The sequence below is a fragment of the Phoxinus phoxinus genome, assembly GCF_949152265.1.
Source record: "Phoxinus phoxinus genome assembly, chromosome: 15".
Taxonomy (NCBI): Eukaryota; Metazoa; Chordata; class Actinopteri; order Cypriniformes; family Leuciscidae; genus Phoxinus; species Phoxinus phoxinus.
In genome coordinates this window covers 21,932,430-21,954,176 of record NC_136890.1, presented here as the reverse complement: position 1 = coordinate 21,954,176, position 21,747 = coordinate 21,932,430, and the positions used below count along the sequence as shown (strand labels likewise).

General features: G+C 37.3%; 1 protein-coding gene across 2 annotated transcripts in view; it reads left to right on the top strand.

The window, feature by feature from the left end:
• slc6a17 (solute carrier family 6 member 17) overlaps positions 1-21,747 on the top strand; it is a 49,158-nt gene that overhangs the window by 10,621 nt on the left and 16,790 nt on the right. The window contains exons 4-8 of one of the 2 annotated variants that reach the window (XM_079638210.1): positions 4,312-4,416; positions 4,573-4,854; positions 11,277-11,687; positions 19,251-19,408; positions 21,500-21,626. In XM_079638210.1, coding sequence (XP_079494336.1) covers positions 11,399-11,687; positions 19,251-19,408; positions 21,500-21,626 — 574 coding nt within the window. In that variant the 5' untranslated portion in view covers positions 4,312-4,416; positions 4,573-4,854; positions 11,277-11,398. Of the gene's footprint in view, positions 1-4,311; positions 4,417-4,572; positions 4,855-5,139; positions 5,499-11,276; positions 11,688-19,250; positions 19,409-21,499; positions 21,627-21,747 lie in introns of those variants that run through there. The other variant, XM_079638209.1, reaches the window with a different exon arrangement.

The window sequence follows — 21,747 nt, the reverse complement described above, 5'->3', positions numbered from 1 at the left end:
TATGTCCTGTGCTTCATATCCTGTCAGTGTAACACACACCCCGGTTCATGACACCTATATTACATCTGTATCTCACCCATGTCCCTTATCGTCTTCTCTGTGATTAAGTTCATTAGATGTCAGTTACAGTGATTGGTCTGTTGTCTGATCCTGAAGGGATTTGAGCATACATCTTTAATGATTCATGTAATTGTATAAATCTGACTTCACTGCAGGAGAATTACATTTCCATGCCTCCGTGTCTCTGACAGATTGTGCAAGAGGTACTGTACAGGTTACTTCTGTCAGGTTGGTACAAGGCTTGAGGAAATACGGTTTGTCAAAGGCAGTTAAAAGGCACAGAAAGTGAGATAAGACACCACGGGCCATTAAATCTGAGTCCGGGGTAAGTAGTTAAATCCTGAATACCAGTACATGGAATAAATAATAGGCAATAAAGGAACAGCGCTTTGGATCACACATGGTGCTGACAAATGTCAGATTGGCAGCACTGCAAAATTTCCCTCTTACCGCTGAGTACTTCCTTTTGCCATTGTGGGAATTTGTTTAGAGACTTTTCTTTAGAAATTATTTGCCCAGTTCTAATGATTGAATATATCACTAGGCCATATTTGATGTAGTATGCATACATTGATCAATGTTTTTATTTAAAAATTGTTTTATTTTTTTTGAGAGTGAATAAAGCCACATTTCAATCTTTCATCATGCTGTGATTGTTTCCTCTTATAAAGCTGACACATTTTTCTTTTGTGTTCTGCAGAAAAAAGCCAGCTGTATGATTTTGGAACAATATGAGTAAATGATGACAAATTAAGTAACCTTGCAACTATGTCAGCTGACTGTCATTGGAGTATTAGACCGTTAGGTTAGGGCCAGGGTTAGTAGAATAAGTTGACATGTACTTGCAAAGTTACTGTCTGTTGGATGGACCGTCAAAATACAGTGTTGCAGATATTAAGCAGACAGTCTATAACACTAATGATTGGCAGTTGATATGTTGGAAAATTACTTATAGTTAGAATGTCTAAAGTGGACTATCAAAATAAAATGTTACCAGTTATGCATCTCACAGATTAAAGAAAATAATATGGGGGTGAGTAAAAATTGATGTGTTCATGGGTGAATATGGAGAAGGATAAGTTCACCTCAAAATGAAAATTTCCTGATAATTTACTCACCCCATTGCAATCCAAGATGTTCATGTCTTTCTTTCTTCAGTGGAAAAGAAGTTGCGTTTTTTGAGGAAAACATTTCAGGATTTTTCTCCACACAATGGATTTAAACCGCAACCAAATTGTTAAAGTCCAAATCAATGCAGTTTCAAAGGGCTCTGCACGATCCGAGCTGAGGAATAGGGTCTTATCTAGCGAAACGATCTGTCATTTTCTAAAAAAAATTAAAAAAATAATATACTTTTTAACCACAATTGTTCGTCTTGTGCTGGTCTGCAACGCGCCAGGCATTATTAATCACATCGGAAAGGTCACGGGTCACGTCATCTGTCTTAAGTTATTTGCCTGTGTACTCCGGTTCAAAAAGGTAGGGAAGGGCGAAAAAGTAATCAAATTTTCTCCTCCAACTTCAAAATCGTCCGACATCTTTGTTTTAATTCATTATTATTATAATTTTTTTTTCCGTGTCTAGCGCATCCAGAGATGGTACAAGACGGGCATTTGTGGTTCAAAAGTATATATATATTTTTTTTTTTGAAAATGACCGATCGTTTTGGTAGATAAGACTCTATTCCTCAGCTCGGATCGTGCAGACCTTTGAAGCACTTCAAAGCCCTTTGAAACTGCATTGATTTGGACTTCCACAATTTGGTTGCAGTTTAAGTCCATTGTGTGGAGAAAAATCCTGAAATGTTTTCCTCAAAAAACGTAATATGTTTTCCACTGACATGAACATCTTGAACTAAAGACATGAACATCTTGGATCCTTGATCCTTTAAGGCCCAATTTTATAGCGCACACACTACTATTTTTGTTTAATAACTCTATACTTTCCATCTTGCTTTCTCTCTTCCTCTCCACTATCCCCGCCGTGTCATAATTTCCCCAGATAAAATGCCCCGTGCGGCCATGTTGTAAATTCAAGCCTTGCTGCATGCCCCATTAGGCCGGTGATAAATATCCCTGCCGCTGGTTTCCTGAAGCCTGTGCGTGCAAATGAGCCTGTGAACAGTGTGAAGTCTTATCAACTCTGAGGCGGGATGTGGAGTTCATGGACGTTTGAGTGACAGACCTTAGTTGCAAGCTTTAGAAGACTCATTAATAGTGTTTAAAAATACCTCCTTTTCATCCTTTCTTTTTTATAGAATTGAAAACTGGTGTAATGCGTCAGGCTAGCATGTGTGCGCCAATGGAGAGCATCCACACAAATGCACTTCACTCAAGGTCACGGTGACGCCAGCAAGTTCTCAATAATTAAAGCCTCCCTCTGGGACCACTGTTGCAGCCTCACAGTAAGAACGGCAGAGGAAATTGTGTTTATACCGATGCTATCGCATATTTAAGCTACTTTTTTATTTATTAACAATAACATCACTGGTCTATGCAGGTTCAATAGATTTAAATTCAAAAGGATAAGGCATTTAAATATTCAATCAACATCTTATATAACTTCAGGTAAATACAACATTTCCATATTTCCCCAATATTATAACACTTGTATATTTTCGCAAGTTCTGCGTTCAGATGCTGTGTTTGCAGCAATTATGGATTGTAGCTTGTTATGCTGTATAGTTATGACTGAATGAAAACACTGGTGCTATGGCTTATGTTCTGTACTGTGTTTGTGTGAAGTAGAAGTCTTGGGTTAGGCGACGCGTGCGGTGTGATTTCATGTTGCAAGTAGACAGGCATCCCTTTTACCATGATCTGACATGCGTGTGCCACCATGGCTCATTCATGCCACCAGAACATCATCCCAAATATGCATACACACACATACACGAGCGAATGAGTCAGAATCATATGATCTGCTGTTGCCATAGCAACAGATCCCAGCAGTGGGCCCTGGCGAGGTGAGTCACATGAGAAGGGTGAGGAGCTCTCTGTGCTCCATGAGAGAGAGAGCTAGAGCCTTGTTACACACACACACACACACACACACACACACACACACACGCGCTGCAGGGCTGAGGATGCTCCAGCGTGCCCAGAGCTATAGGCTTTAACACAGGGAGGGAATTGCTGGATACTTCAGTCCTATTTTTGGCTGTGTTTGTGCACGTCTGCATGCAGCATCCCGGCGTCTTAGACATCTGGGGAAAGGGAGATGCTCAAATCCTCATTGTGCCTTACTAGTGTTTACCTAGTAGATGCATAAGTCTGAAGGTAACCATGTGGGCTATGTCAAGGCCCACGCGGAATCTATGCCAATCTGTAGATTTCCATAGAACAGGAATGCTGTGTTTATTAAATATTATAACTACTTTGATATTTAGCAAACAATCTTAAAAACATATAACTCATGTGATATAAAGGACTAATCATGTTGTAGAAAATGTTTCTTTTATTTAAATTTACTGAAATTTGTGGATGAATTTATTGAAAATGTTATGATTTAAGATATTGCTCCTGCATAAAAATGAATTAAATAATACATTAAAATCACTGAAAATGGATATTATATTGACCACAACATACCAACATAGGGAAGTACAATTTTTGATTACATTTTATTTTGTGTTGAACCCTGATAATCATGAATCCATGTATCCACCTATAACTATTCAAATTAAAGGTATTATTATTGACAAATGAAGTAGTTCTGCAAATCTAAAGCAATATTTACCATGAATAGCATCGCAACCAGTACTTGTATATTGTATCTTCTACATAAAAACATGCATTTTGAAAAAAAAAATTCTTGAGGTAATTCTTTAGATGTCCATTAATAAGAATTGTAAGTCAATTTTAAGTTTCACTAACTCCTTTTAGGGTTGAATGTTAAAGGATTAAATCAAATTAATTAAATACAGTTTGGTTAATTTAATTATGCTTTCTTTATGTGATCAGTAAGCCCTTTTTAATCAGGCCTATCAATTCAACAGATTTTCCAATAAAAGTAGTGCGGAAAATTCTCGTCAGTGCAGAACGTGGAAAAAGTAAATTCTGGACATTTAGCACTATGAAAACACAGGTGGTGTTTCTGCAAGTGTATCCGGCCCCTAAACAGTCTCTTTGGTGTTAGACATCTGCTTCTCTGGGCCACATCTGCTGATGTGAGTCAAACACACACACACACTCACAAATAAACAAACCCATATCTGGCATATGTGTTACCTGTTTGTTGTTCTCCAAACAGTAGGCGCAGAAGACAGCTCTGCCTCCAACCCAGGGAACTAAACATTCAGAGTTTGATCTCTGTAAAACATGGTGCCAGAACATCCTTTATTGGTCTCCACATGAGGTAAAAACTGTGTTGTATTGATTTGTGATCAGTTAAGTCAGAGCGCTAGGCTACTATAAGTCATTAGGATGGAAATCTGAAAATTATCTTAGTATTTTACATTAACCATCTTTTCATTTTAAGGGATGCATTCTAAATCACTCTTTATCTTTACAGGAGTGCATACGTGTGATTAATGGGTTGGCTTTAAAAAACATCTGCTGAAGACATTAATCAGTGATCTGAGACATCCATCTCAATTCACACAGCAAAATTGAAAAGAAACTCAATTGAGCCAGACCAGCCAGAACCAAGGACGGTATAAATCCTCCAATGTCAGGAAGAAGAATGAGCTAGACACAATCAGACTGGCTGCAGGTGTGAAGAAATAGCCTTTCTGATAGCAGACAGTCTTTTCTGAGAGAAGAAACAAGCATCAGTAGAGCTCCAGATTTTTAGGTAAGCATTTCTCACTGCTTTGATGGGATCATAGTGGAGTTTATTGATTTAAAATGTGAGGGAAAGAACCTTATCTTGTATCAAATAAGAAATGACTTGAAGCCCTTTGGACAGATCTGGGCACATTGTGGGTTTCAAAGGTAGGAAGTAAGCATTTACTTTGCAATCGCCAAAAGGTATTTCATCAGAATTTGGACGGGATGGGATGCGCAGATTACGCGTCTGCTGACGTATGAACGAGTTCGTGACTCATGCGTAGCCTATACCTATAATTTGCTGTCTGCCAATCGTGTAAGGAGAAAAAAAAATTGTGCTCGGAATTTTAACCACTGGAGGACAAAACAAGAAGTGGGTTGGTTAAAAGTGTTGTCGCTGACAACACCCACAGATGTGTCAGCGTGACCCCAAAGTTACTATTTTGGGCTGGAAGAGAATACACAATAGTGCGCGGTGGGCTTTGCGTAAGGCGACGCGCTCTATCACTTACTCTGCGCATTTCTGGACAGGTTCAGTCGTGAGCGCGGAAACGGCACACCAGCGAGGATTCTTTCTGAGGGAGCCATCAAATTGATTCTTCGGGTTATTGTCACTCATTGAGACCTATATGAAAACACTCGCATCTGATTCTCACTCTTCGACATCCAGTAAGTGACCGTGCATGGTTTCTCTTCATTTACTACCCGACGTGATAAAAGATGCAAGAGATTTTCCATCGATGATCGCGTTGTGGCAACTTATTTGGTATTCATGTCATGCTTTTATCACGCTGCACGCAGTTCATGTCGATAATTCACAGCAGCAATTGCTGCTCAGTTGTTTGTTATTTACGAGGTTTCTCATGTTATCAGAGGCGCGTCAGTTTTAGGTCAACGTGACACAAATATTTGACCTTGAGGATGCTGCAAGGCGCGTGGTACTCTTTACAACATTAAGCCCCGAGGGGTCCACGTGTTAGTGCTTTTAAACTATTGTAAACGTATTTCTCGTCTCGATTAGTGTTGAAAGATCAGCGAAAGAGGGAGGGTAAAGGTGAATGGTAGCTATCATTGTCCGTGACTGCAGTCAGGCGCATCCTCAGGTGACGCTTGTGACGTCGAGTTTCTCTGAATACTTGACGAAGGTGCATTTGATTTATTTCATTACATTACTCGTTTTCATTTGTGTATGAAGTAGGCTAAAACAACTATGTTTGAAACCATTATTGTTATAGGCTACTTCATACACAAATGAAAACGAGTAGGCCCACTGTAGGCTATGTATGTTTGCTTTGAGTGTTCAATTGTCGCTTTGGATAAGACCGTCAACTAAATTAATTAATGTAATTATTGTACCATAGCCATATATACTATTAAACTACTGTAGCCTACAGAGGGTCAGAAAAATCTGCCCATCTGTCCTATAAGTGCTTGACTTGGCATCTGTTGCAAAATGTTACTTAGCTTCTCATGAAATTGATGCTGTAATTCAATTAAGATTCATTGAAGTTTTAATAAATCAGAATAACATTTAGCCCTTGAGTTATAAAATGTAACAGTCAACAGAACACTTATCAGGAAAAACTCATCTCTTGTGGCCCATTTTCTCATATTTTCATTTTCATGGTCTTGTAATGCAACTTTCATCATAACAGAAACATTTGAAAACACTGTTGAAATGTAGCCTGGCTAACGCCAGACCCAATTCTCGTTGAGACTTGGGTCTGGGAACCACATGTACATTTTCTCGTATTTGAGGCTTGGTTTACGAATGCCCGGCGCCGTTTATTGGGTGCTAAGAATGTCTATCAAATGCGCCTGTACGTAGCTCATAGCCAATCGTTTCCATTATACCAGATGACGTATGTAGAGCGACAGAAATTAGACAAGGAAGAAGACGATGGGTAAGATATTTTTGTGTAAACAATGACGTTCAGCGACTATTGCCGTTTGTGCAAGATAAACATGAGGGTCGAAGGTATATATGGTTATAAACAAACTGCTTAGTTGTGTCGCATAGATGTCGTCATCGTCTTGCTGCTCCCTCCCTGTTCTGTGATTGGTTCCCTAGATGAGGCGAAAATCTGGTCCATGGTATCCAGACTGCCTTTCAGCGTGAATAAAATCGCGCTGCGCAAAGGCAGTATGGGGAAACCCACAGGCTAGTTGAAATGTAGGCCTGTGCATATATTTAAAATGAATTAGTGCTGACAAATCGATTTATCACGATTAATCACATCTAACACAACACACACACACACACACACACACACACACACACACACACACACACACAGTTATAATTATTGTAGTACAATATCATTGTAGTACAATTATTGTAGTTGCAATCCTAAATAAATATACTGTAGATGGACATTGGGGACATACACACAGAAGTCCTCTGAATTCATTTGCCACAATCAAAACATGCTGTTACCATCATCCCTGCATTATATCAGTGTAAACGTTTCCTCAGCATGATATATATATATATATATATATATATATATATATATATATATATATATATATATATATATATATATTGCTGGCTATATATGAAATTTGATTCTTGTGACCCACCTTCTGTATTTCAAGGATTTGACTAAATTTGGTTCATGGATGCTCTCAAGCACTGGCTAGATGAGCTGTCACTCACTGTTCTGATATAGAGAGCATGCAGGAAGCAGAGGTGTGAGAATTTCATCAAGCTTCATTGCCTAGCAACCCAGACGGATAAAATATGTACATTTGCATATTATAATGTGCAATTGAATCAAAAGGATATTTAGCTACAGTTAGACCATTATTGCTAAGGGAAGCCATACCAATAGTTGGCTCTGATCAGCAACGCATTTTATGTTCTTGGGGGAAATGTTGAAAAATTTAATTCACCAGCAGGGAGGCTTAGATTTGGATGACTTAGTTGAATTCCGCAGAATCAACTGACCAAGCACGTTCTCTGCATTATGAGTGATAAGCACCCATGTGTTTAATGCACAGCAAAATGAGACTAAGCAGCATTCTTCAGGTCTGGTTTGCTCCCTACTGAAATATAATCCCTTCCATAATAACGACGTAGAGAACTAACTGGCCTGCTGCCCGGACAGGCTGTTTTGGACCTGAACACTGTGCAAATTTTCTCAGTGGGTGCAAAAGTTCAAACTCAGTGTGTGATGGTCCTTTGATGGTTTATCATCATCATTGACCATGTCACAAAAACAATGCACGTGCTAATAATTTTATATGATGTGTATGTTTGCTCTTAAAAGGAGGTGGATTCCACCCCATATGGTCCCCCAAGTAGATCTGAGCCTTTTTTTTTTAGGTGGTCATGGGCAGTGGGTGAGCATCGCCTAGCAACACAGCAATGTTTTGTGTCCTCTTGTATTTGAGATAATCTGTATCGATTTTTGTTAGTGCCTCAGGTTCTCATTACCAAAGATAAACAAAGGTGAGAAGAGAAAAGATGGCGGCTTTGTTGCCACATTCCCTAGTCATTCTGTAGATAAAAATCTCAGCTCATCACCTCTCCCTTATTTATCATGAGAAGGTCTAGATTAAAAGCTCGTCAGTGACTGCCTCTTTTTTAATCTCAGGCTGTGATTTGTACTGGATTTCATCCATTAGTTGAACACCAAACCAAAATTCTGTCCAATAGGTTGCTGATAAGACCCTACCTTTTAAGACTAATTTTAAAGTAATAATTTAATCTTGCAATGTTGCAATGTTAAAGTACATTTTAGCTTTAGTATTACACCAGTCTCCCAACATAAAAACTAAATCATTAACTTAGGCAGCAAATAAACAGCCTTAAGACTGAGGGAGTGAAATTATGTCTGTCAAAAGATGCATACATTCTGTGTCAATGATTTTTTTGTAGTTAACATGTTATTGCATTTCCTTTGTAAGAGAAGATAATACTGTGTAAGTTTTGGGTTCAGAAGTTCATTTGGATGCCACATCTAGTAGAACCTTTCAGCAGCAGTGCCCACACACATTGTGTATTCTTCAAGCTGCATCAAAATGAATGCAAACCCTGAACTCGCACCACATCTCCAATAAATAGCTTTCTGTACTGTACTTGCAAATGTAACAAATAATTTTTGTCACTGTTGTTTGATGATCTTCTCATTTGTATGCAAATATGTTATACTTGTTGAGCTTGAGTTTTGCCATGTATACAACATGCTAACGGGTTTTATTAATCATCCAATATAAATGTAATTTATGGATCAATTATAGAATGATTTGTATATTTAAAAACACTACCCTTCAAAAGTTCAGTAAGATAAAAAATAATAATAATAATTTTATTTAGCAAATATGTGTTGACTTGACAGTAAAGACATAACGTTACAAAATAATTCAATTTCAAACAAATGCTGTTCTTTTTAACTTTCTATTCATCAACCCTTACAAAAAACAAGTAGGCTATACTTCAAGTTCATTTAATTAAACATACTTAAGCAAAGCTAAAATTTTAAGCATACTTTATGTTGAAAGTATACTAATATCAATCTACTACTAGTACGTGTAAGTCTACTATTTCAAAACTACTTTGGACTTAATTGGTTTTAGTGTATGAAAGTATAACCGTAAACTTTGAGCACACAACAACTACGTTTTTCGTATACTGCAACTGGGCTACTACAAGTGAAGCTATAGCTATACTGATTGTTTATACTAGTAGATACTAGTAAATACTTGCAGCACATTTTTTTGTTTATTAAAGTATACTTTGAAGTATACTCTCAGTAAACTACCAGTTTAACATTATACTTATAGTTTACTATTTAAATATTATTTTTTGCATTTTAAGTATACTACTATGTTCCTATTTAGGCATTCATTTTTATATTTGAAATATACATTTAACTGTACTGTATCTCTTTCCACACCTTTTTTTTTTTTTTTTTACATGTTGCCAGCTAACAATATTTTGTTATATGAATATCTGAACATGCAATATATAAAAAGAAAGAACAGAGTCTCTGCTTTTAAACAACAACAAAAAGTTTAGTAAAAAAAAAGCGACATTTTGAACAAAAATCTGAGGGGAAAAAAACATTTTTGTCAAAGAATACGTCTGGATTATATTCAGAATGATGATCAAAACATAGATAGAGTAGATCGAGTCCATCAACACCCCGAGAGATTCACAGTCCTATACCTTGTCCTGGGTCGACATTTCATTCGGTATCATTATGCAATTTTGATTGATGCTGTTTAATGTTTGATGATGACATTATTTTACATTTGCATAAGCAATTTTTCTATCGCTTGTTTCTGCTTCTGCTTCGTCTGTGTCTTGATCTGGAGATTCTGTACACTTTCAGAAGATTCCAAATAGCGCCCATTATTACTGTATAACATGACAAACATGTCATAACATGGAAAACATGGATTGCCGTAAAATTCCGTCAATGGCAGGGAAAGAGTTAAATACAAAGTTCTGTCATGAAATTCTAGATGGTGCGGACTGATAGATCCTCAACTCATCCTTTATAGGGCACAGCTGATTGCTTCCTGTTGAATCAGTAGCCAATGAGCTTGTGTGCTCAACCTTCAAATACTTGGTCAGCATTTTCTGTAGCAGTTGCAGAACGCTTTCAGATACCGTCCACCTTCCCCAGGTCCACCTGTATCTGCTATGGGTAATTCATGCTGTATTGTACAGCAGCAGGATGTCATCTTTGCTCACAGCAGCGTGTTGAGTATCTATTGGCAGTAGCAAGTCCTGTATTTGCACTGCATTAGCAGCGGCAGCAGCAGCAGCAGATCTACTCCGCCAAGACCAAACATAAACCATTGTCATTTCCATTACCATGCCAAACACTCCAGGAGTTGTCTTGATAGACGTAGCTTTGGAAATGAGTAGAATTTCCTGTACTATACTATCCTATACTATACTATACTATACCAGTGGACTGCACAAGATTCACATACTCAGAATTAGGAACATATCTGTTTTAAATTATAATGATATTTCACAATATTACTGTTTTACTTTATTTTACATTAATGAATGTAATTGTAAAATGTGCAAAATGATGATATTTTAGCATGGTTAATACCATTAGGCTATACTGTTCAAAACTGCAATGCAGAGGGTCAGAAAATCTTCCCATCTGTCCTACTAGTGCTTGCATGTGCTTCTATTATAACAGATTGCTTAGCTTTTCATGACATTTATTCTATAGTCTAGACTGAGGCAAAAGCAATCTAGCAATTTATTAAAAAAGATAGTTTTAATAAGTCAGAGTAATAATTAGGCTTGAGTTATACAATTCAACAGCCAACAGAACACCAGAAAAAATATATTTTGTTAAATGTAACACAAATGGACATTCATTTGGAAGATGATTTGGTCTATATTATGAATCCCATAGCCATAATTTTATCTCTTGTGACCTGATTTCTCATATTTTTATGCTCTTTTCACAGGAGCACAAACCTTCATTCTCCACACCTGTATCAAGCAAAAAGGGCAGTTATTGTGACCTCCATTCTGCCCTGCTCTTCTTTCACACCTTTAATTGTTGGGATCACCACGACACGGCACAGCCATGCCCAAGAGCAGTAAAGTGACTCAGCGCGAGCACAGTAATGAGCACGTCACAGAGTCTGTGGCCGACCTCCTGGCGCTGGAGGCTCCCATGGACTACAAGAGCAGCCAGATGAGCATGGCAGGAGGGGGCCCTCCGCCCATAGGCAAACCAGACATCTCCCCCGACCTGGAAGACGGACGACCTGCCTGGAACAGTAAGCTGCAGTACATACTGGCCCAGGTGGGCTTCTCGGTGGGCCTGGGTAACGTGTGGCGTTTCCCTTATCTTTGCCAGAAGAACGGAGGAGGTGAGTTACTTATTACAACTGTTGCAAGGTTCAACATAAATAAAATTATATTTCTATCATAATTTATTCAACCACCATTTCTTCAATAAAACACAACAGGAGAAATGTTAATGGTTTCTCTTTTTCATGCAACTACAATGGATGGGGACAACAGATTTCATTCTAAAAAAGGCAGAGAAGCACCAATTAAGATACATAAATATTTTTAAATAGTTTTGCATTGGATTTCATCCATTAGTTGAAAACTAAATCAACATTTCCTCCAATGTGTTGATTATAATCACCTTTAATATTAATTTTAAAGCAATCATTTACTATTTAATGCTATGTTGCATTTCTAAACCTAGCTGTACATTTAGGCAAAAAATAAACAGCCTTGAGAGACTGAGGGAGTGAAATTAGGGCTGTCAAAATTCCAATGCCTTCTATGTAATTTTTTTTAGTTGTTAATGCATTTAGTTCCTTTGTAAGGGAAGATAACAAAATACCGTGTTTGGTTCAGAAGTTCATTTAGATGACACATATAGCAGAATTATGTGCATATAATAAGACCCATACACATTGTGTGGTCCTCAAACTGAATCAAAATGCACAACAAACACAAAGTCGCTCCAAATCTACAATAAATAACTTTCTCCACATTTTAATTGTATATCAAAAACACAATAAAAGAATCAATGAAAAAAAATTGTTCTAGTAAGTAACATTTAATTATATATCACATTTAAACAAAGCATAGCTGACCAAAGTAAATTACACAGCATGCGTAATAAAAAAACGGCCAGGGAATAAAGATGCATTTTAAGCCTAGATTTAAGAACCATGTGTGAAGGACAGGTCATGGGAAATGCAAGAGTGCTAGATGAAAAAGGGAGGATAAGATCTTTAATGTAAGATGGGGCTTGGAGCTTTAAAAACAATATCTTTAACTGGATCCTAAAATAAATCAGGAGACAATGAATAGAGACTAAGATTGAGGTCATATAGTCATATATCTAGCTGCAACGTTCTGGACCATCTGAAGGTGCGAAAGTGAAAGTTTACATTGAATTACAGTAGTCTAATCGCGAGGTAATTGAAGCGTAAAAAACGTTCTGTAAGTCCTGAAAATACAGAAATGATTTATACGTGATATAAATATATATTATCTTTAATATATACAAATAATTCGATAACACTTTACAATAAGGTTCATTAGTTATCTACCTTAGTTATAGCTACAATATGTACGATTTTTGTAATAAAATATCCAAAAATCACTTGCACGGTGTGATATATTTCCTGCAGTTGTGTACAATATCTCAAAAGTTCCCAAAGATTTTTAATTTCAGAGAAATTCCAATTTTAAATAATGGCTCGTCCCTGACTCCCTGTTCACTTGTCACCTGTCAATGACCGCGTTATTCTGGTATCCCTGGTTTCCGCTCGTACTACCATAGTTACCATGGTGACAGATGTGGACCTGCGTTACGTCTAGCGGCATGCTCACGCTGTTGTTGTTTCGTTCAAACATTATGGACCATGGCAAGCAGACTTTGGGACAAAAGGAGAACTAAAAAGAGGATCAATATGCCGAGATGCCGAGAGCTCTACGTCCTTGACAAACTTCGACTTGACAGAGACACCACTCTTGTAACTTATGTACTTTATTAGACAGGTGAGCAAATGTACATAAAACTGAACTGTGTGTTATTCTAATGTTGATCTAGCTTACTGCTTGTCATACAGACAAACTAACACATAGAATAACATTATAACTTTCAACACACTCAAATGCAGTTTAGTGTGATAGTGTAGACCCAGTGAAACAGCGCTGTGTTACCTCACAAGTTTCATTCGTCTAATAAACTGACCTGTGTGAGTAGTAATTCAGCACTTGCGGGTAGTTCGGTAGAATGAAATGTCCTCATTCCTTTAAATCCGCGGGACTCGTGTGTGGCGCTGATATCTGTATATCATTAGCAATCGTGACCTGCTTCATATCACAGTCATGTTAAAAACATCAATGTATTCACTCATCCATAAACATTATTAGATCCTTCGGCATGACGACAAGTTCCATAATTCCACTTAATGCGTCATCAACCTACGCCTTTGTTATTGTAAGAGGTTAGCGACCCCTAGCGAGGAAAAAAATTACATATTGTAGCTTTAATATGAACTGAGACAGAACAATACTTCTTCAGCATTTATTTATCTTAGTTAATATTAATTTAAAAACATTTACTTATACATTATTAAAATCAAATTAATCAAATTAATTAATGAACCTTATTGTAAAGTGTTACCAATAACTATAGTTGTGAATGTCTTTATGAAGCCATATGATAGCTTTGTGTGACTACCAGAATGTCAGTTATTCTTTGATAACCTCCGGTGAGCTGTTAACCACTGTGACCAGATCATTGAGTCAGTTCTCTAAAACATTTATTAAAATATGCATTTATTAAATAATTAGACTTTTTACTCATGAACTCTTATGAATTGTACTGAATAACAACTTATAGTAGCTTCTTATAAAAAGCTTTTGTATGATTTCAGAAGACTTTTTAATTAGTCTTATGGAGGACTTTTATTATATATTTTTGTTTTTGTTGTCTTTTTGGAGGTTGACAGACCCAGGCTTAACTCACTTTCATTGTATAGAAAACATAGGCGTGAGTAAATGATGACGGTGATTTTTTTTTTTTTTTTTTTTGTGAACTATTCCTTTAATGTTTTCACTCTTCTTTATTATTATTTTTAGCTGTAAATTTTTTCCATTGAGACAGTCTTTTTTTTGGGTCAGCTCTGTGCCTTGTGCGCTGTGGTCTCTCTAAATTTATTAAGCGGACGATAGTGTTATTTAGGGCAGCAATGTTATATGGGCTGTTTAAAAACAGGAAAGTTAAGGCCAGTGTGGTCTTGGTTTGCACATTTACATGCCATAATACAATACATTTCCTGTTGTCATTGCTCTTTGGCTGCTTGGACTATTCTTCATGGTTCATATCCTCCTTTATTCTGAAATGTATATTTCATGCTGTTTCACAGTCTCTAGACAGAAATGTGGTTTAAAATGATTTCAGGAAATTATTGATTTAATGATAACTGAATCAGCTTAATCTCTTCAAAATTAAATATATCCACAAAATATAATGAATCAAGGTAATTCCATTAAATTGTTTAAGCATAGAATGTGTTTTGTTTAAAAAAACAACAACAATGGCAATTGGGTAAGAAAAATTCAAATGTAGTCTCTGAAAAAAAGTGAAGCAAAATTGATAAGATATTAAAACACGCACATGTATGCTGTTATATATATCTTTAAATATATTTTCTGGAAACATGACACACACAAAATAAATTATTTTTTTGCAGTGCATAAATGATTGCAAATTATCTGGATTTTTTTTTATTTACTGTCTATTGAAAATAGTATAGTAACAAACTATATTAAAAAAAGCTCCTAAAATATAGTTGGACACGTTTATGTTATCTGAAAAGTGAAATCTGACTTAATTAGATCGTCATGTCTTGTCCTTGCTTGTCTTGCAATTATGAATGTTTCCCAGAAGGCCTTGTTTACGTTACGCACCCTTGCTCGCTCCATCTTCTCTCTTCCATCTGTCCGTCCATCCCTTTCTCTTTCCTCCTGTCTCCTCTGTTCTATGCAAAGCCTGTCGTTTGTTTCATTAGTTGTATGCATAGGCTAAATAAAGCCCAGACAAAAGGCCTCGACAAAGCAACATCGAACACAAAAGAAATGCAGTAATCAACCTGATAACAAGCAGTTCTTCGTCAAAAGCTGAGGCCAAGGGAGTGCTTTGCTGTGATCATCCCTGGCTCTAATTACACTTATAACCTCCCAAGAGGAGGGGTTTGTGGTCATCCGGCACAGTGTGCGCTCTGTCTATAGAAGCAGTTATTTTCGGATTGTTCTTTGACATCAAACAGAGGAAGCTCTGCTCAGACCAAACTCTTCGTCACCATGGAGCTAGTTTGACGTCAGGGCTCAGCAGCGTGACTTGCTGTTTTATTCTGTTGTCTGTTCGTTCATGCCTACTGAGGCTCAGGCTGTCAATAGCCTATAAGATACCGTCTTCTGCATGTGGTTGGTTGAAATTTAGCTGGAAAATGTGTGAAGAACAAAACATCAAAATAATTAAGCTTTGCACTTGTTCTATTTTGAAAATTATAAGATAAATGGATTTCATTATCCAAATCGTGTCATATAAGATTCATATATTTTAAAATATGGTGTGACAGCAGGTCATATATTTTGTTTAAATGCATTTCTCTAAAGGCAAATGTCATGTTTATTACTAATCTTTACTAGTTCACTGAAATCAAGCTTTTTAAATGTAATCAAAAGAGAAGTATAATCAGTGATCCAACTATATTGCAGTTATGTAAATCTTCAGTAATGTCAACTGCACTACTTTTGCAATATTTCTTTGACTTGATATTAATGTTCTGTTTTATTTCTTTTCTTTTTGTGTGGCTGACATTAGATCAGTCCCAATACTTGATATATTTATAATATCTCTCTTCTGATGAGAAAAAAATTATATATGCCACTCACCTGCCACTTTATTAGGTATACTGGGTTGGACCCCCTTTTGCTTTCAGAATTGCCTTAATTCTTTGTGGCATAGATTCAACTATATGCTGGAAACATTCCTCAGAGATAGTGGTTTATATTGACATGATAGCATCATCACACAGTTGCTGCAGATGCTGTACATCCATGATGCAAATCTTCCATTCCAGCACATCCCAAAGGTGCTCAATAGCATGGAGATCTGGTGACTGTGGAAACCATTTGAGTGTAGTGAACTCTTTGTGATGTTCAAGAAACCAGTTTGAGATGATGTGAGTTTTGTGAAATGAAGTGTTATCCTGATGGAAGTAGTCATCAGAAGATGGGTACACTGTGGCCATAAAGGGATGGACATGGTCTGCAACAATACTCAGGTTGGATGTGACATTTAAACAATGCTAAATTAAGTGGCCCAAAGTGTGCCAAGAAAATATTCCCCAATACACCACCACCACCATAAATTCTGACACTACCATCTGAATGTCGCAGCAGAAATTCAGACCCATCAGACCAGGCAATGCTTTTCCAATCTCCTGTAGCAAATTAGCTCTATGAAATATTAATAACCAATCATAACTTGTTATAATTAATTATGAATATTTGGATCAGTTAATCGGATTAACTTGATGTAGCTACATTAACATTACAACCAATTTACTCAGTTCATCATGTGAACCCTCAATATTGGTTATTAATTGATTAATATAAATGTACATTTCCGGGGCATGGGAAATGTCTTTCTTACTTAGTACTACTAAGAGTAAAGCCTTGTTTATACTCGACGCGTCCGCACGAGCGCGAGTCTCCGCTGACTGCGCGCGCACCTCTCCAAACGGTCGAGGCGTTTATACTTGACGCGCTCGCCGTTGTACTATTCTTTGAAACGACAGGGGGCGACTCGAGTAATTGCCCTCTAAAACATCAGGAATCGGTGAGAAGAAGAAAGATAAGCACGTGACAATGTTTATTTTAGTATACCACCACCAATACAAAAATAATCGTGTAAAACCCAGTAAACCCTGAGATTATTACGTGTGCCATTAGTACAAAATATTTGTAGGCTAGCCTATATGGGAATACATGTATGTATACAACTAAATTAACGATCTCTTAAAAAAATTATAATTTCGCTAAACATTTCATTAACTTTCGTGTACATTTGTATTAAACATGGACCTTTATGTTCATTAAAAAGGCTTTTTATGCTATTGTATGCTCATTTTTTAAATGTAAGCTACTAATTTAGACGCGCAAACTGGGTGCTGGTGTGATGAGAAGGTCGTGCTCGGCCAGATTCGGCTCGAAGTCGTTCATCTTCGGATGCGGAGCCGCGCGCGCTGTTACAAAATCTGCCGTGAACACGGCCAGGCGAAATGGGCCTTTGCGCACCCAACGCGCGCGACCGCCCACACAGCAATGACGTCATTTTTGCCGCGCGGACCTTCGCACTCGTGCGGACGCGTGTCGAGTATAAACAAGGCTTAAGTAGTCAAAATCGATATGATTAGTGACTCCGGACATGAGCTTGAGACATGGACAACTTTACGTGTGATATGAACAAGACTTTATTAACTAGACTAAATATACACATACATACATGCATACAGTTTACCAAGGGAAAGAGACTGAAGCAGAATACAGGAAAGCAAGAAGTTATAGCATTGTTTGAAATTCAGCAGATCAACAGCCTTGAGCAAACCATCCGTTTAGTTCTAACATGCCCTTCTTTAAAAGGGGTAAGGATACTTAATAATGAGACTAAGTTTGATACTTGCATGTCTCACCCATTTGAATTAAACTGTCCTGATGCAATTTGTTGAGGCTCCAGTTGATCTTTGCTGATGTTGTCTTGATGACGGCGAACCAGTGTGAGTCAGAGGGTCTTTGGTGAATGGAAAGACAAGGCCGAAGCCTGGCACAAGCATGGGGGTCCTTGGGGGACTTAGTTCAGCATCATCTTCACACCAGGACTTCTCAGGAAGGACCAAGAGCGCAAGAGGCTAAGAGATGGCTGATCTTGTGATCAGTGATTTTTAAAGCATGAAGATGTCACACCCTCTGGGGGTGTGTGAACCAATAAGAAGTTGTTTCCTTTGGAGGGAAAATTGTACGACCCATTGTGTTCTAGGAGGCATTTGAATATGTTATTTCACTGGGTGTTAAAAAGAATCTTCAAGATTCTTAAAATACTAATGCCTCACAATGTTAGCAAAATGTTAGTTACATTTCTCAAGTGGTTATATATATAGAATAATATGGGATTGACAGGGTTTATTTCTCCTTCTCAGTAAGAATGAAGTGAGAGTCACAACTCTATGCAAATTCCTTTTTGGGGTCGTAAAACTCTTATCAGTCTTAAGGTGTCCTCTAACAGAACACTGGCTTCATTTGTGATGTTAGTTTTGGGGGAAGTTTCATAGACCTTTGTTGGGTGTGTGTCTGATTGGTCCAGACGCTACACTCCCATTGTCCAATTTTAGTGAGCCCCTGCGAATATTGTCTGATTAGATATTTGCGTTAACGAGCAGTTGAACAGGTGTACCTAATAAAGTGGCTGGTGAATGTAAATACTGTAAAATGCATTAAATATTGTAGTTTGAATCACTACTATACTATATGATTTAATGTCATACATCGTTTCATGTAGTTAGGTAAGTCTATGTCTTAAACGAAATAAAAATATAACAAAATATTTAAGGGGTATCAGGTGACCCCTTTATAATATATTTTACTTAATAAATGCAAATATAAAATATGAGGGAAAAAACATGTCCTAGCAACAGACATATTTTAAAATAATTTACTACTTTTTTATGTATGTATGGAAAAACAACATGAAGGGGGAAAAGGATTTTTTTCACACTGTGGTGAGTTCAGTGCGCCGTAACTTGATTGATCTTGGGCTATTGGTTGGTCATTAAAGACACTGTTGTAAGGACATTACTCTCAGTGTTTACAAGTGTCGCTGTCTCTCTTTACAGGTGCTTACCTTGTTCCATACTTCATCCTTCTTATCCTTATTGGCATCCCACTCTTTTTCTTGGAGCTGGCGGTTGGCCAGAGGATTCGTCGAGGAAGCATTGGAGTGTGGAATTATGTTTGTCCACGACTCGGTGGCATTGGAGTGTCCAGCCTGATGGTGAGTGAATGATGTTCTTTTGAAACATAAGACACAAATGAGCAGTCTCTTCAATGTATTTTCTTTTCTTGATTGTGATAATGTTGCTTAACTTGGTTTGAGAGTGTTTTTGAGTAAATGGAGTGGTTGTGGTCAAATGTGAAAGAAACTTTGAATACAGCTATAGACAAGATAAAGTAAATCATTCTTCATGGGTTATGATCTCCAGACTTTAGATTGTGAGTGTCTTGTTCACATCAGCTCAGACTGGGCAATTGATACAGTTTCAGATTCTAGTTAAGATGCTAATGCATTGTTGAAAAAGGGTCACAATACAATGAGGAGCCTGTGAGTTCCAGATCAATAACGAATGTCATTTCCCCCCTTTAATTTGTTCTGAAGGCCTTAATAGAAGGATTTATTTTTGATGAGTTACAGGCCTAAAAGTGCTAATTCACCAGCTATTCTGTGCCGGCGCCGCGTCATCCATTACTCAACGCTGTTCTCAAATCATTTTAATATGAGCACAGTCACGCAACCTATCAGATAGGTTTCGATCTTAAAATATCACTCTGTCTGAACATTTAATAAATCTATTTTCAGTCCCAGCTGCACCTGGACTTTCTGGTTTTCTTTCCTTGTATAAGCAACTGCACTTTGGAGATATAGCAAGTCAGCAAGTATGTAAGGCCTTTTGGGAGGTGGTGGTTATATATACCATAAGCCGATGCACCAGTGTGGAAATCTGGTATTGTGCGAATCAGCAGTTTCTTGTGAATGGCTTTTTATTAGTAACAGAATGAGCTGATTACCAATATAAAAAATTATGATAATTAAAAAATATTAATTATGGATAAGATAATCTTGAATGTCTTTTTTGTATTTTATTTAGTATTTGGTATGTAGTCCGAGTGAGACTGCTGGATTTATTTACTTCAGATTGGGAATCAACCTTGTTCGTGTCAATGAAAAAAACACATAGGGAAAGCCATTTTGATATCACATGCCTCTTAGGATGACATGACACTGTTTTCAACTTAAAAACGGAAAACCTTTTATATGTTTTGGTCATTCATTTACAAGACAATGGCGGTGTGAACAGGTATCGTTTTGACAACTTTGTCTTTTGTACGCAAAAAAAAAATGCGAAGGGAAACTTTTTTTGTTTTTAACACATTGTTGTCGTGTTAACATAAAACATATCCTAGATAAAAAGGCCCACAGTTGAAATTACTGTAGAGAAACACTCAGGGACTATATGTGGCTGTTCTGCTGCAGCCTCAGCTATTAATACCCATGAAGCTACAGCAGAAAGAATGTGCTTCAATTATTCACTAACTCAATGTGCTGTGGATTTGTTACATCGCAAAGTACCATTACAGCCCTGTTACTGACTGCAGGGAAAAATCAAGGGATAGATTTGCTGTTAACAGGCACATTGCTAATCCCTCAAAACACACGTCATTTCAGCATACAGAACATTCATTCTATTCTATTGTGTTCTATTTCTGTATGCACACTATATTTGGAGTGATGCTATTGAGTTTTAAGAGTTAAAAGACTTTTTTTTTATCCATTAAGACATCCGATCATATATCAGATGAGACTGCAGGAGCCAGACTTTTGACTGTCAGCACAGTCTGGTGCACACCAGCACTTATACAACTGACAGGAAGAGCTACTCTGACTGAAATGTACTGTAAAATGAATTTACCACAATCCTAAACTGGCATGTAAACTCATTCAGACTACACCTTTGAAATTTGTGAATTTAGGTGTAGATTTTGTGGTTTCTGTTCATCTAATATAAATAGAAATTATTTCAAAGCCATAGGTAAAGCAGAAAACCCTCCCAGATAAAGATTCACAGAAGGTGCCAGATCACTAGACCAGATTTTGTCACCTCTTGTTATTTTTAGTGCACAGTGTGGCTCAGATGTTCAGTAAACAGTCTATAGTCAAGCAAAATGAGCCTTAAACTAGATGAGACCTTTCCAAGGGGCTGTTCTTTTTCTTTTCTTCTTCTCAGTATTACAATTCAGTATTTAGTATCTTAATTATTTTCTAGTTGTTATTAAATGCCCTTTGTTCTTTCTTTTCTCCATTCTGCAGGTGTGTGGTTTTGTGGGTCTGTACTATAATGTGATTATCGGCTGGAGCATCTTCTACTTTTTTCAGTCGTTTCAATATCCTCTACCTTGGAGCGCCTGTCCCATAAGGAAGAACGGGACCCAATCCTGTGAGTGCTCTGCAGTTTCTCACATAATGACCATAAATATTGGAGGCATGTAATTTTATGTGCCCTTCTTTAAAAGGGGTAAGGATACTTAATAATGAGACTAAGACATATAGTATAATGA